Below are 14,321 nucleotides of genomic sequence, written 5' to 3' on the forward strand. Positions count from 1 at the left end.
CTCCACTCTATCTGCCCAACGGTATTTAGGACGACCAACAGGACGGCGTCCATTTGGTCCACTAACACTCAAGGAGGAGAACAGCCTTTTAGTCACAGAACGTAAGGTGTTAAGGAAGATTCTGGGACCCGTTAAAAGAGACGATGGCAGTTGGACGATCCGAAAGAATGCCGAGATAGAACATCTGATAGCCGAGCCGAACATAATAGGTGAAACCAAAGCGCATCGTCTCCGCTGGCTTGGCCATCTCGAAAGGATGGGTGAAGATCGGGCAGCCAAAAAGGCCTACTTGGGTACTTGGGTCATAGTTGATATACTTATTTTTTATAGTTATGAGTTTAAAGGTCTTTTAACCTGATAAGAACCATATTTCGTTCATATTAATGTTTTTGTAGTTTAACAAATATGAATATGTTTCGCGAAATGATTAGACTATTTTAGTTATACATATATTTAGATTTTTTTTTATAAATCCGAGGGAAGCCTCTGGGAAAGGTAAAGTAATATTTGACTGATGAAGTAATAACTAAGGTTTTATAATCGAGATGTGATGTAATTAGGTTATTAATATAAAATAATAGTGTGATGTATAATTTAATATTGTATTTGTTCTTCCGAATACAGTTGAAGTTAATGTATTTAGTTTATCAATTTAGCCAAATAACAAGTTATATTAAATAAATATGTATGGCTGGTTGCGATGCCTAATATAATTGGCGAGATCAAAGCCACACGACTCCGCTGGCTTGGTCACCTGGAGATGATGGGGGAGGATCGTGCTGTGAGAAGAGCGTATGTGGGGCACCCGGGCGGAAAACGTCCGTCTGGGCGTCCCAGGTACCGCTGGAGTGACGAAGCCCAAAAAGACCTGTCCGCCCTCGGAATACCCAACTGGCGTGAAGTGGCGCAAAATAGGGCAGAATGGCGCTCTCTTGTGTCAGAGGCCAAGATCCTCTTCTCTAAGGGTCACTGAGCCAGTGATGTATGTATGTATGTATTAAATAAATATTTCGTTGGTTAAGAGTGTAAACCGGATAAATCCATTTTTAAAATAAATTTATTATAACTTTAATATCTTTCAAAGTAGGTACAAATTTTCAAAAATGGATTTAGCATGTTACACTCTTAGAAGACTCTTAGTTTCTTAGAGTTGGGTTGGAAGGTCAGATGGCAGTGGCTTCCGTAAAAACTAGTGCCTACGCCAATTCTCGGGATTAGTTGCCAAGCGGACCCCAGGCTCCCATGAGCCGTGGCACAATGCCGGGATAACGTGAGGAAGATGATAAGGGTTACGCTCTTATCTAACTATTTGAAAAATATATAACTGAAAAGGATGTTAAGTTTGCTTTACCAACCTTTTCAGCACATATTTTTACAAGCTTTTATTTAGTTTCACCTGACTGTTGTCTGTCTGTCTGTCTATGTGTAATCAAATCTTGCAAGTTAAATTTGATCCACTCCCCGATTTCCGATTGAGCTGAAATTTTGCATGCATGTATAAATCGGATGACAATGCAATATTATGTATGGTACCATCGAGCTGATCTGATGATGGAGACAGGAGGTGGCCATAGGAACCCTGTGATGAAACAATGTAACCTAATTGTCTTAGGTGTTTTTAGAATTGTCTCGATGAGTATTAGTTGTCTGTCGTAAGAAAAGTACAGTCAGCGATAAAAGCTTGTACCAAAAATGATTTTTTTGCCAAAAACTTAAATTCGATTTTGTCTTCAGCAGGTATAATAGGGATGTCGACTGTATTTGAAATACATTATTTCATTTACATTATTAATAACGAGAAAATTATTATAGTCTGTCTAAGCTATCTCTGCACGGACTTGAACGAAGTGAGGCAGTGTCGTATACACGTCACATTTTCATAGAAATTTGACATTAGTGATGACATGGCCAGCTTGTCATTACAATACCTCAACAAATTATACACCTAAACCTTCCTCAAGAATCAATCCGTGAAAATCCGTTCAGTAGTTTTTGAGTTTATCGCGAACATACATACACACAAACAGACAGACGCGGCAGGGGACTTTGTTTATAAGGTGTAGTGATATTAATCATTCATTCATTAATAAATTGTAAGTGGTTAGATTTGCCTTTTTGCTAGCTGGAGACAATTCAATTTTCGTTAACGTTTTCGCTTTACTTTGATATAACGATCTAGTTTTTTTTTTATAATATGTTTTTTTTTAATTGTATTTCTTTAAATAACTCTTTTGTTTAAATACCTCAATATTCCCATATCAATGTTGTCGGTTGTTATAAAATATTTAATTTTGAAGTTTCGATGTGAAGTACAGTAGAATCCGCTTATAATGACATCGAAGGGAAGTGACAAACACGTCATACTAAGCGGATGTCATATAAAACATACCTGTAAAACTTCTTATTTTTGTTATTTTCCAAATTAATCTCAAATTCCTTTATGAGAAACGAGTTTAATTAAACTTGTAACGAATATCAATTTGTCAAAACTAAAATACCTTACACGACACGAACGCACCAAACGTCCTCGAAGGGAAAGATGTTATGACGGCCACGAAAATCAGCGAATGTGTCAGTATAACCGGACATAATTTCATGGAAATAGGATTTTTAGGTCATAGTAAGCGGTTTGTCACTATAAGCGAAGTCATGTTATCCGAATTTGTTACAAAGAATTTTATATGAAAACCAAACTTCGCACAGTAATTACGTCATATTAAGCGGTTGGTCAGTATAAGCGGAGTCATAATAAACGGATTCTACTGTATGTAATGTAATGTATTGTATAGTAATACACCTAACTCTAGTTGTGCCTGTGCCTATATTAGCTTAGTTCTCGTAGTAGACATTTTTTTCAATTTGCACAGTTTTATGTTATATCTTCTCAAAATCATGTGCTTTTTCGATCCTAATGGGTTATTCCCACTAGTTACCACCAAGTTTTTACCAGTGGTAACTACTGGGAATTTTTCTCCCACCTTTTACGTCTGGTAAAGCTACTGGGAAAAATAATTCCTGGTAAAAGGTGGGAAAAAAATTCCCAATAGTTGCCACCGGTAACTACTTGGTGGTAATTAGTTGGAATAACCCTTTTCTAGTTATGCCAATGTAATGTAGGTCACAAGTTCTCGTTGTAAATGCACTAGGAATACTAGGGTGGCTAATGCGAGTAAAAAGGGATCTTAATAGGGCAATTATTGTAAAACTTATAAATACTGTAAAAAGGGTCCTTAAAGTCGTAAACGATGAAATCCTAAAAACGAATCAATGCTTAAAAGTAGCAAGCGCCTATGCGCTACAGTGACCGCTTACGCTTATAAAAAAATTACTCTTACGGTACTAAGGTCCCTTTATCCTGAGGACTACACGTAGGTATATTCGCATGTAACACTCAAAAATTATCACAACCATAAGGTGTATTCGGGTGATTTCGAAAAATGGACTCTAATATGATAGAGTTATGAGTGATTTTCGGAATTAGCCGAATACAACTTAGGTACACATAGAATTTGTATGAATGACCTATCAATATTATGTAAAAAGATGTAAATAATAACAGCGGCTGGTCCGTGCATGGAACTTTTGTAATCAACAATAAGCAAAAAATGAGAAAAAAAATCATTTAAACATTGTAAAGTACTTTAAGTAGGTTATCAAATTCAAATTATCGTTAGATAGGGAAAAAAAAGAAAATGTGAAAAAAAAACTTTTGTACCTCGTTGGTGTATGGAAATTTTTGAGTTTATTTTTTTTATTGTGACTTGGATTAACATGTGTTGTAATATTTTTTTTTTGTGAACGATGATTTTTCTACCATTTGTACATTACTTTCAAATTTTACCTAGTCTATGACGTAATTTGGGACCTAAAATGGGTCTAACTAAATGGGTTATTCCCACTAGTTACCACCAAGTTGTTACCAGTGGTAACTACTGGGAATTTTTTTTCCACCTTTTACAGTAGTTACCACCAACTACTGGGAATTATGTTTCCCATTTATGGTAAAAGGTGGGTGCATACATCTTACTCATAAATATGTCCCATAGTTCTTTATTAGCTGACATAAGAGCTATGGGACATATTTTTTGAGTATGAGTGCACCCATATGTGACGTCCAACGGGTAAAGGTACCTTATCGCGGTTGGCGCTTACGATATTTTAACGCCGCTCCAAAATTATTGCGGCGCTATGCGACGTAAGCGCCAGCCGCCATAAGGTACCTTTTGCCGAGGAAAGTCACATATTTACACTTGACTGTACTAGGATGACAGATGTAACCCGATGGTAGAAAAATCATTGTTAGTAGTCACGGAATAACATGTATAATGCTCTCGGACGACTGAAAGATCATAGAATAATTTTACTTACAGTAAAAAATTACAGAAATACAGTAATTATTCATTGTGAGTATTTCTTTGTTTCATTTTCTTATCCTCCTGGGTTACGGTGGTATTCCGTCTGCCCAATATCTTTGTCCAATGTGTATTGCGTCTCACAATTTTGCTTAATTAGAGAGTGAGACGCAATGACATTGGACAGGTTGAATACCACCCGTATTAAAATTAGGAATAAAGGGTTATTCCCACTAGTTGCCACTAGTTCCCACTAGTTTTTTTCAATTTGCACAGTTTTATGTTATATCTTCTCAGAATCATGTGCTTTTTCGATCCTAACGGGTTATTCCCACTAGTTACCACCAAGTTGTTACCAGTCGTAACTACTGGGATTTTTTTTCCCAGTAGTTACCAGTGGTAAAAGGTGGGAAAAAAAATCCCAGTAGTTACCACTGGTAATAACTTGGTGGTAACTAGTGGGAATAACCCGGAATAAGGTACTTTGATGGAATTGAGGGATAATGAAGGTGTAAATGAAACAAACATATTAACTTATTTTATCCGTAAAGGCCTATATTTATTTATTTATATCTGTTGACAATAATCCATGTGTGCCCGCGTTTCGTAAGTCAAAAAATTACAATGTACCAGGGGCTCATAAACAGTCTGGAGCACTGACGCCTTACAGGACGCGTACCGGGCTTGTGGTCGATTCGAAAACACTCTCCCTTTCACTCATTCAGTCACAGCTGCAGTCAGACAGGGATAGGCGATATTCCACCGCTTTTCGAGACAAGACCCACAGCGCGTTTCACATCTCTTGCCATAGATTCGAGCGCATCGGAAACATCTATTGAATGTTTTTCTTTTTAGATTTCTATTCTTAATCTATTGTGAACTGAAGGTAGTCATAAATTAAATATTACCCTGAATTGAAACTGTTATCCAGGAGATGTTTCCGTGCGATTTTAGCTATACTCCGTATCTTTAGGTATTTAAATAAAATTAAACAAAATATTACATGATCTAATATTGTAGGTTAAAGTCAGGTCGTTCAGTGACAGATCCAGGCGATTTTGTATTTGGTCGGTTAACCAATAATACTACTCGAAAATTTACAAATTGTTTGTTTACTTTTTTATTAAATACCTAAAGATACAGACTACTTATAGTGATATGTCAAAATTTATAACTTCTGAGCGTATACTGGGCATTACTGGGTCAAGCAGATCTTGCCAGTAGAAAAAGGCGGCAAATTTGAAAAATGTAGGCGCGAAAGGATATCGTCCCATAGAAAATTTGAATTTCGCGCCTTTTTCTACTGACAAGATTTGCTTGACCAGCTATAGTAAAGATGTAGTGCATAATTATTTTCCATCGTATTTTCACGGAAACGTACGAACGTGTCTTGCTATTTCAGTCAGTCTCGTAAAAAGTACTGACTTGAGGTTGACTGAAGTAGCATGACAAATACGAACGTTTCCGAGGAAATACGATGGAAAACAATTATGCACTATCTGTAGTAAGTTTTATAAATGTGGTCGGTAGCAACTCAATGCACTTAAAAACCAGTTTTTTTTTTAATTATTTGTTCTTACCCAACTAGTTAACTTTTAGAAAGTTTCTACTTTATTTGTTCTGTGTTACCATCTTGAAGTTAACCAATTGGACGCTGGTCACGTGATATCACGTCCTTGACGTTAAATGGTATAGAAATTAGACAAAGAGAAGTCTGCAGCCATTTTGATAAGCTACGCAGTGCAAGTGTTATTTATACGTCAAAATTTCATAGAAGTTTGACGTTTTTTAAAACAAAACTTGCACTACGTGTGTTATCGAAATTGTTGCATATTTATTTTGGTCAAACTCTATATAGATCAGTTTATATGTATATATATATAGTTTGTCGAGGGATTGTCTCAAAAGAAAAGGATGCGTATAGTTTTCCTGGTTCTTACCGACTGACAAATTGGTTTGACCAATTATAGTAGGGCGATCATTTTAAAAAGACACAAAATTATTAAATAAATTAAATTTGGCTACTTTCCTACTAGTCAAATCAGCTTCTTTTTTAGAACTGTCAAAACGATTTGCTAATATGGAATTTATATGAAAACGCGTGTAGTGACGTCGGTCAACTCACCTACTTTTTATATTTTAATATTTTTAATCCGATTTAATAAATAGACTTTATGGTTAAAAATTATTAATGTTTTCTAATAATTATCTGGTGTTTTATTTCGTGCACAGTGTGAAAAAAAATATTTTAAGTAGAGGAAAGTACCCAATTCAATAGATTCGATTTCTGGTCGTCAACAATATGTTTTTTAAGTGCTTCTAGTGACACCGGACCATCGTTAATAACAGCAAAGTTGGTAAATTTTGACATGTCGTGGCAACGTCGCTCGCAACCCCCTCTAGCTTGGTTGCCCTGGTCAGTGGTTGCCCTCGTGCGGGCGCGGCGGTTGCCCCGGTCAGTGGTTGCCGGGCGGCGTCTTGGCGGGCTCGTTGGGCGGCGGCGCGCTCCACTCGGCGTCGCCCTCGTACTGCGTGTTCTCGAGCCGCGTGATGAGGCGCTCGTCCTCGTCGCCGAACTCGCCGCCCATCAGCGACGGCTCGCCCACCACCATCACATCCTGGGAACATACGTTCACAATTAGAACACTATAAATAATGTATGTATAGCTGGTCAAGCAAATCTTGTCAATAAATAAGTTTTTGACAGAAATTTCATTTTTGGTACAAGCTTTTATCGCTGACAACAACTAATACTCATCGAGACAATCCAAAAACCCCTAACACAATTAGGTTGAGTTGTTTCATCACAGAGTTCCCACGGCCACCTCCTGTCTCCATCATCAGATCAGTTCGACAGTACCATATTATTGTATTGTCATCTGAACTACATACAGTCAACGGTAAAAATATGGGTGTACAAATCATCTCAAAAATATGTCCCATAATTCTTATGTCAGTGAATTAAGAACTATGGGACATATTTTTGAGTAAGTTGTCTACACCCATATTTTTACCGTTGACTGTACAGCTCCCAATTTTGAATGACGCTACGATCCTTGGAAGATGGTTAAATTAGTTACCTTAGATTCCACACTGTTAACTGTACATCAGTGGACCTTATGCCTTTTGTAATAAGGTATTTGTTGTTTTATAGGTTTTCAGGACAGCGGATTTAGAAAATCATGACTGTTTTGGAATCCAAGATGTCGACCGTGCACTTTGTAAAGTCATCATGGGTATCGATTTATAGGTTTCAGGGGGTGCAGAATTCGAAAATGATGACCATTTTGGAATCCAAAATGTCTGCCGCGCACTTCGACATAAAAGTCGTCATGGGTGTCGTTTTATGGGTTTCAGGGAGTGCAGAATTGGAAAATGATGACAGTTTTGGAATCCGAAATGTCTGCCGTGCACTCTGACAAGTGTGGACATTGTATAGTGAGTGTAGTGTGTGTGTATACACGCACCTGCGAGGCGAGGCTGAAGTTGGGTCCGGGGGAGCGCTTCTTGGCGGGCGCGGGGGGCGCGGCGTTGGCGCCCGCGCTGCCCTTGCGCTTGCGCCGCTTGCTCGCCGGCCGCGACGACTCTGCGGGGGGGAGAGAGACGGCATATTAGTTTTTATAACGTAACTTCGACACACTCATCGAGATTCGAACCCGGGACCCCCAGCTTCGTAGGTAGGGTCTACCGACTAGGCTAGTAGATCGTTCTATATACCAGGAGTACATGACTCACCGAGGACCATCCGCTGCCACTTCTGGAAGAGCGTGGTCTGAGGCAGTCCCGCGGCGACAGCGCGTGCTACATCACCAGGGGTGCATGACTCACCGGGGGGTGCGACCATCCGCTGCCTCTTCTGGAAGAGCGTGGTCTTGAGGCAGTCCCGCGGCGACAGCGCGTACTACATCACCAGGGGTGCATGACTCACCAGGGGGTGCGACCATCCGCTGCCACTTCTGGAAGAGCGTGGTCTTGAGGCAGTTCCGCGGCGACAGCGCGTACTACGACACCAGGGGTACATGACTCACCAGGGGGTGCGACCATCCGCTGCCACTTCTGGAAGAGCGTGGTCTTGAGGCAATCCCGCGGCGACAGCGCGTACGCCTTGTGCCGCGACATCAGCTCCTGCATCGGCTCCAATATCACGCATAACTGGAATCATAGACAATTTCATTAATTGACGGCACCATTTCATGTTTGTAGTTAGGGGATACGAAGCTAGATGGCGCTGAAAAATGCAGTTTGCCGCGAAACGTAGGACTGTGTGGTCTACTTTAATTTGCAAAGCTTAATAGTACCTATATAATGAACAGTTTTTATATTTATTTGTACCTCTTTGGTCGAAAGTAGTCGGTTGGGTTATAGATACTAACGTCTATATTGCCCCTCAAGTAGTTGAGGGTGTAGGTGATGCCCTAGTAATATTCTTTGGTCGAAGGTGGAGTGACAGGCGATGGAGACTACTGTCTATACTGACCCTCAAGTAGTTGAGCGTGGAGTTGGTGATGCCCTGGCGTGTGATGTTCTTGGAGAGCTGGTCTAGGGCGGCATGGTCCGGCGGATGGACGGCCTGCCGCGGGATGAGCTCCCGATGTGCCCGGACCGCCATGTGCCAGGACTTGATGCGCATTAGGTCGTCGAACGTGAACTCGAGGATCAGCCGCCCTTCTGTGCACACCTGGAAGTCACGGGTAAAATATTAATATCATGAAAGTAATAAAGCGTGACCATGTCAAAGGCCTCTTAAGAGTCGCTTAGTGTCTTGGAAGTATTTTATGGAGTACCGCAGGGTACAGTTCTAGGACAAACTAACCTTAGTGAACATGGGTTTGCCGTGGTGCGTGACCATCGTAAAGTGGTCACAGTCCAGCGTGATGCTGGTGTTGTCAAAGGCCTTTTAAGAGTCGCTTAATGTTTTGCTAGCACTTTATGGGGTACCGCAGGGTACAGTTCTAGGACCAACTAACCTTAGTGAACGTAGGTTTTCCATAAAGCGTAACCATATCAAAGGCCTTTTAAGAGTCGCTTAATGTTTTGAAAGCGTTTTATGGGGTACCACAGGGTACAGCTCTAGGCCCAACTAACCTTAGTGAACATGGGTTTGCCGTGGTGCGTGACCATCGTACAGTGGTCGCAGTCCAGCGTGATGCTGGTGTTGTCAAAGGCCTTTTAAGAGTCGCGGATTTTATGGAGTGCCGCAGGGTACAGTTCTAGGACCAACCAATCTTAGTGAACGTAGGTTTTCCATAAAGCGTGACCATATCAAAGGCCTTTTAAGAGTCGCTTAGTGTCTTGGAAGTATTTTATGGGGTACCGCAGGGTACAGCTCTAGGCCCAACTAACCTTAGTGAACATGGGTTTGCCGTGGTGCGTGACCATCGTACAGTGGTCGCAGTCCAGCGTGATGCTGGTGTTGTGGAAGGACTCCTTGGGTTGCCGCATCGTGTAGTACAACTCTGAGACTCCGCCCTCGTATATACTGCGGAAGTAGCGCGGTATCAGCGTCCTTCCTATTGCTGGAATTTGAGAAGGGAATGTATTAGTGATTGTTTTTGCTTTGAGAATGATATTTGATGTTAAGGTGCGGTGTGTTAGTTAGCAGAGCTTTTGCAACCTTAAAGATTTCTCTAGTAACTTAATCGATTCCAAACCAGATTAAACAATTTTACTCTAGAGAAAAAAAATCACGAAGATTAGGTTTAAAACACACCATCCATTTGTTACTATTTTTGCACAAACATGAAAATTATTTCTTAAAATGCATAGGTACTTAATCTTATTTTTCAGCGAACCCATCGATTACTTTTTTTTGTTAAAAATAACGATTCAATACGGTCGTCCGCTCAGTGCTCAGCGATCGGCGTTCGGAGAAGGACCTGGGCGCGTAGCCAGCGTGCCTATCGTTAACACTCCGTAGCGAACGAAACGCAACTGTCACTGTCGCACTAATACGGGAGAGTGAAAGAGAGATAACAACGTTACGCAGATTGGCAGTATTGGCACGATTGGGTATGCGCCAGTGAACGAATATACAAGGAAACATTCTGTCCGCTCAATTATGACCCAACGTAAACTACCCCGCGATAGGCGGTACTTACAAACTGCTCGATTGGCAACCTCAGTTCGACCGAGTTGACAGTCAGTGACAAATGGCTAAATTGGTTTATAAAAACAACGTTTTTTTATAACTAAAAATGGATTAATGTGTCTGGAAGTGGTGCAGAAGTTACTCTGCTCATACCAAGGCCACTGGAATCACTTTTCACATGTAAGTAAACAGATAAATCCACTAAAATTTGGAATAAATATGATGACATTTTTTCAATATTACCGTGCTAAGCTAAAACGTAACACCTGCATACTACTTTCATAATAACATACGACTTTTTAAATTACGAGGATAATAGGGATGATGTTATGCTAAATGAAGTAGACAATTTTATTAACTTAGTTTGATTTAGGTATCCTACATATTGTAATAAATTCCTTCTTACATATTTACTTATATCATTCTTTTTTCTTTCATGGGATGGAGGTATAAAAACTACCGAGTTATTTCAAATTACCTAATTATCAAATTTCGTATTATAAACTGAAATAATATATAGTAGTGTTTCTACTTGATAAAAACAAATTAAAATATTTCCTGGAAAATAATTTAATTTGTTCAAATACTTCATAGTAAATTTCGTATTGTTATTCTAGTATTTGTTATGTTACTTTCCATTTAGATTCCCTTAAGATCCTATTCGCAGAGAACTATGGACAAAAGCTGTCCAATTAGAAAGACATGAAATTGATTGGATGCCTGACACGATCTAGAATATGATCTATTTATTTCAAAGATGAAGATTTATTCCACTTGTCAGAAAAAGGGTTCACGACTTTACGCAGCTTAATAAAACTGCTTTACCGATTTGTACCCATGAGATAACCATACCCGGTCTCCTATATGTAAATATGTTTTTTCTGTCACTCTTTCAATGAATTAGTTTATCAAATACACACATTATGAATATGTTGATCATTTGAAGCCACCCTCTGCTGTCACGACTATATGCTACGACCAGGTACTCTCTCAAGCCATTTCCGTCAGCAGAAAAGAGCGCCAAATTTAGAAAATGTAAGCGCGCGACGGTTATGGTCCCATACAAAATTTTAATTTTGCGCCTTTTTCTACTGACAATCTTGCTTGACCGGTTATATATATATATAAAATATTTCCATTGGAACTGAAAGTGGGGATGAGCCTTTATCGTGTCTCCGCCTGTTCAAAATTTTTTGACCCGATTCGTGTACCCATGTAAATTTTGCAGGCTGAATAGCCTGTCCGATTTCTAAGATCAAGCTCGCCATACATTTACTATACTTGATCTTGATCTTAGAAAAACTGACAGACTATACCTGAACGTGACTTCGCTCTGCCATACAGATTGCTAATAAAACATAGATTTATAAGGCATAGATTCCTAGTTCGTACACCCCCAGTGAAGCCATTTCAAGTGCGACGTCACGTCACACTCGTATCATCGTATTCGAACGGCCCTCGCAGTACTCAAAGTCAAATCGGTTTGTGTACACCTCCCGTTTAAAAATCAAAAACTACAGGAAAGATGGTTGTTTGTACAGTGAATGGGTGTCACAACACATCATCATATAATAAAAACAAACCGCCTGATACTACATTTCACGCGTAAGTATCGAGATTAATGTGATACTTTTACATAATCGTAAATACAAAAATCCAAATTTTCGTCAGCCGCCATTTCTTCTAAATGTTGCCAGTTTAGTGAGTATTTTTTCCTCCAAATGGGACATGACGTTTACATTTTAAAATAAATACGCTCAATTAAATTTCTTTGTATAATTATAGAAAATTATAATTAAGTTAATTATTTAGGTAAGTATTTACTTTTTTCTTATTTTTATTTTGTGTCATGTTCGTTTCAGTTTTCTGACTGATCGGAATGACGCAATATGGAAACATTGGAAACGGACTAAACACAGTCGAATATGCTCTGTCCTATTTAAATTTATTCTTATTATTTTATGCACATTTGTTAAATAAATAAAAATAGTAAAAACTTATCAGCTATTTATTTAATCCTTATTTCACAAAGTACAGAAATGCAACAAATCCCAAAATAAACCAAAAGCTTTTGCTTCAAAATCGAATCTACACACTTCCAAATTATTAATAACCAAGTGTGGATGTTGTTAAAATTCCTCTACTTTGAGAGAAGTAAATGAATACTGGCAACATATTTTGTATATATGTGTGTGTTTGCTGAGCGTAAAACACGAGCGTTCCACGCACACATCCATCGTGTTTCGGCTTCACTTTTGGCAGGTTAGCCGTATAGGGACTATCTGTCTATGCGTTATTAGTTTAAGTAATAAAATATACCAAGCTGTAAAAAATACTTATAATAGCGGAATACATTTATACAACAATGAATATTTTACTTATGTTGAGTTAGTCTGTTATTTTTTTAAATTTTAACTAGTTATCTTTTAATTGCATTAAATTATTATACGTGAATTATTTGACTAGTTCTTCAATTTATTGCATAAACCTATTCCTGTCCAAGTCATATTCTAATCAAATATGAACCGCGGACTCTCAGCGGCCAGTACGTACAGCAAGAAGGTTATTAGCGGATTAATGTTGCTGATTGGTAGTTATTGACGTTATATGCATTTCATCTACACTTAGCTATGTACATTTGTGTAATAGAGATGACTATTATTCCGTTTACCAGCTTCGATTACAGGCTCTGTAAACGTATCGTCTTATTTAAATGTAGGCGTAATTGTGTATGTGTGCTAATTTGTGCCGAGAATTTGAATGGCAATGTTCCCAAAGGCGGTTTCCTTGTATATGCCTTCGCTGGTATGCGCACAGAAATCACTGCACCATAAGAGTCTTAGGCCTTTAGTTTATAACCTGAAAATAAATGAAGTCTATTTCTAAAAGCAGTGAGCACACTTACTGTATCTCTTAGGTCCATCTTCTAAACAGAAGGTTAGCGTTAGCGTCGCGTCGTCCTCGAAGAACTCCGTCGCGAACGCGTCCCACCAGAGGTTGTCTGAGTCCTGGAACGTAAGAGTTTCGCGTTACTTATGGGCTCCTGGTACTAAACACTACAATATGTCAAGTTTTTAAGCAAAAGATAATTTATCGCTAACTATACGGACGGAATTGCTTGTATCTTTATCTAATAACTTGTCAGAGCGTCCTTATGGCAGGGTAAAACATTAATTTCCCAATCAAACATTATTAATCCAGTAAATTTGTCGAATTTTGTAACCTGGCTCTTTTGCGTCAAATCCGGTAGTTCTGATTTTTTGCAGGCTTGTTTATGATGTTGGCCCAATGAATAATCCAAGTTTGTGACCTCGAGCGCCGAACGCAACTTTGTCAAAACGCGAATAAACCGCAATTTTTTTAGATTTGGGCGATTATAACCCTAAAGTACTAGTTTTTGGTAGTAACTTCCTAGGGCGTTTTTAAAGTAGACTAAATTTGCTACAATAAGACACTAGAATTGTCTCTGAACATCTAATATTTTCCGAGATAAAGCCTTTCAAAATTTTATAATTTTACATCATTTCTTAGCTATAATATAAGGGTTAGGTAGGTAATTTATATGGAATTCATCACCGCCACGTTCTACAAAATATTTATTTTCAATAAAAAAGTTTTTTTTTCAAAATAGGCACTCATACGTTTTTTTATGGAATATAAATATTTTGTAGAACGTGGCGGTGATGAATTCCATATAAATTACCTACCTAACCCTTATATTACAGCTAAGAACTGATGTAAAATTATAAAATTATGAAAGGCTTTATCTCGGAAAATATTAGATGTACAGAGACAATTCTAGTGTCTTATTGTAGTAAATTTAGTCTACTTTAAAAACGCCCTAGGAAGTTACTATCAAAAACTAGTACTTTAGGGTTATA

General features: G+C 38.6%; 1 protein-coding gene across 5 annotated transcripts in view; it reads right to left on the reverse strand.

The window, feature by feature from the left end:
* Positions 1 to 4,881: 4,881 nt before the first annotated feature.
* The window catches only part of LOC134676264 (LIM domain-binding protein 2), an 89,117-nt gene continuing 79,677 nt past the window's right edge, over positions 4,882 to 14,321 (reverse strand). For all 5 annotated transcript variants that reach the window (XM_063534622.1, XM_063534623.1, XM_063534625.1 and 2 more), the window contains exons 4-9: positions 13,346 to 13,448; positions 9,696 to 9,868; positions 8,830 to 9,030; positions 8,381 to 8,504; positions 7,820 to 7,938; positions 4,882 to 6,970 (exon numbers count right to left, since the gene is read on the reverse strand). In XM_063534622.1, the coding sequence (XP_063390692.1) occupies positions 6,809 to 6,970; positions 7,820 to 7,938; positions 8,381 to 8,504; positions 8,830 to 9,030; positions 9,696 to 9,868; positions 13,346 to 13,448 (882 nt within the window). In that variant the 3' untranslated portion in view covers positions 4,882 to 6,808. The remainder of the gene's footprint in view (positions 6,971 to 7,819; positions 7,939 to 8,380; positions 8,505 to 8,829; positions 9,031 to 9,695; positions 9,869 to 13,345; positions 13,449 to 14,321) is intronic.

Source organism: Cydia fagiglandana, chromosome 24 (genome assembly GCF_963556715.1).
Source record: "Cydia fagiglandana chromosome 24, ilCydFagi1.1, whole genome shotgun sequence".
NCBI classification, from domain to species: Eukaryota; Metazoa; Arthropoda; class Insecta; order Lepidoptera; family Tortricidae; genus Cydia; species Cydia fagiglandana.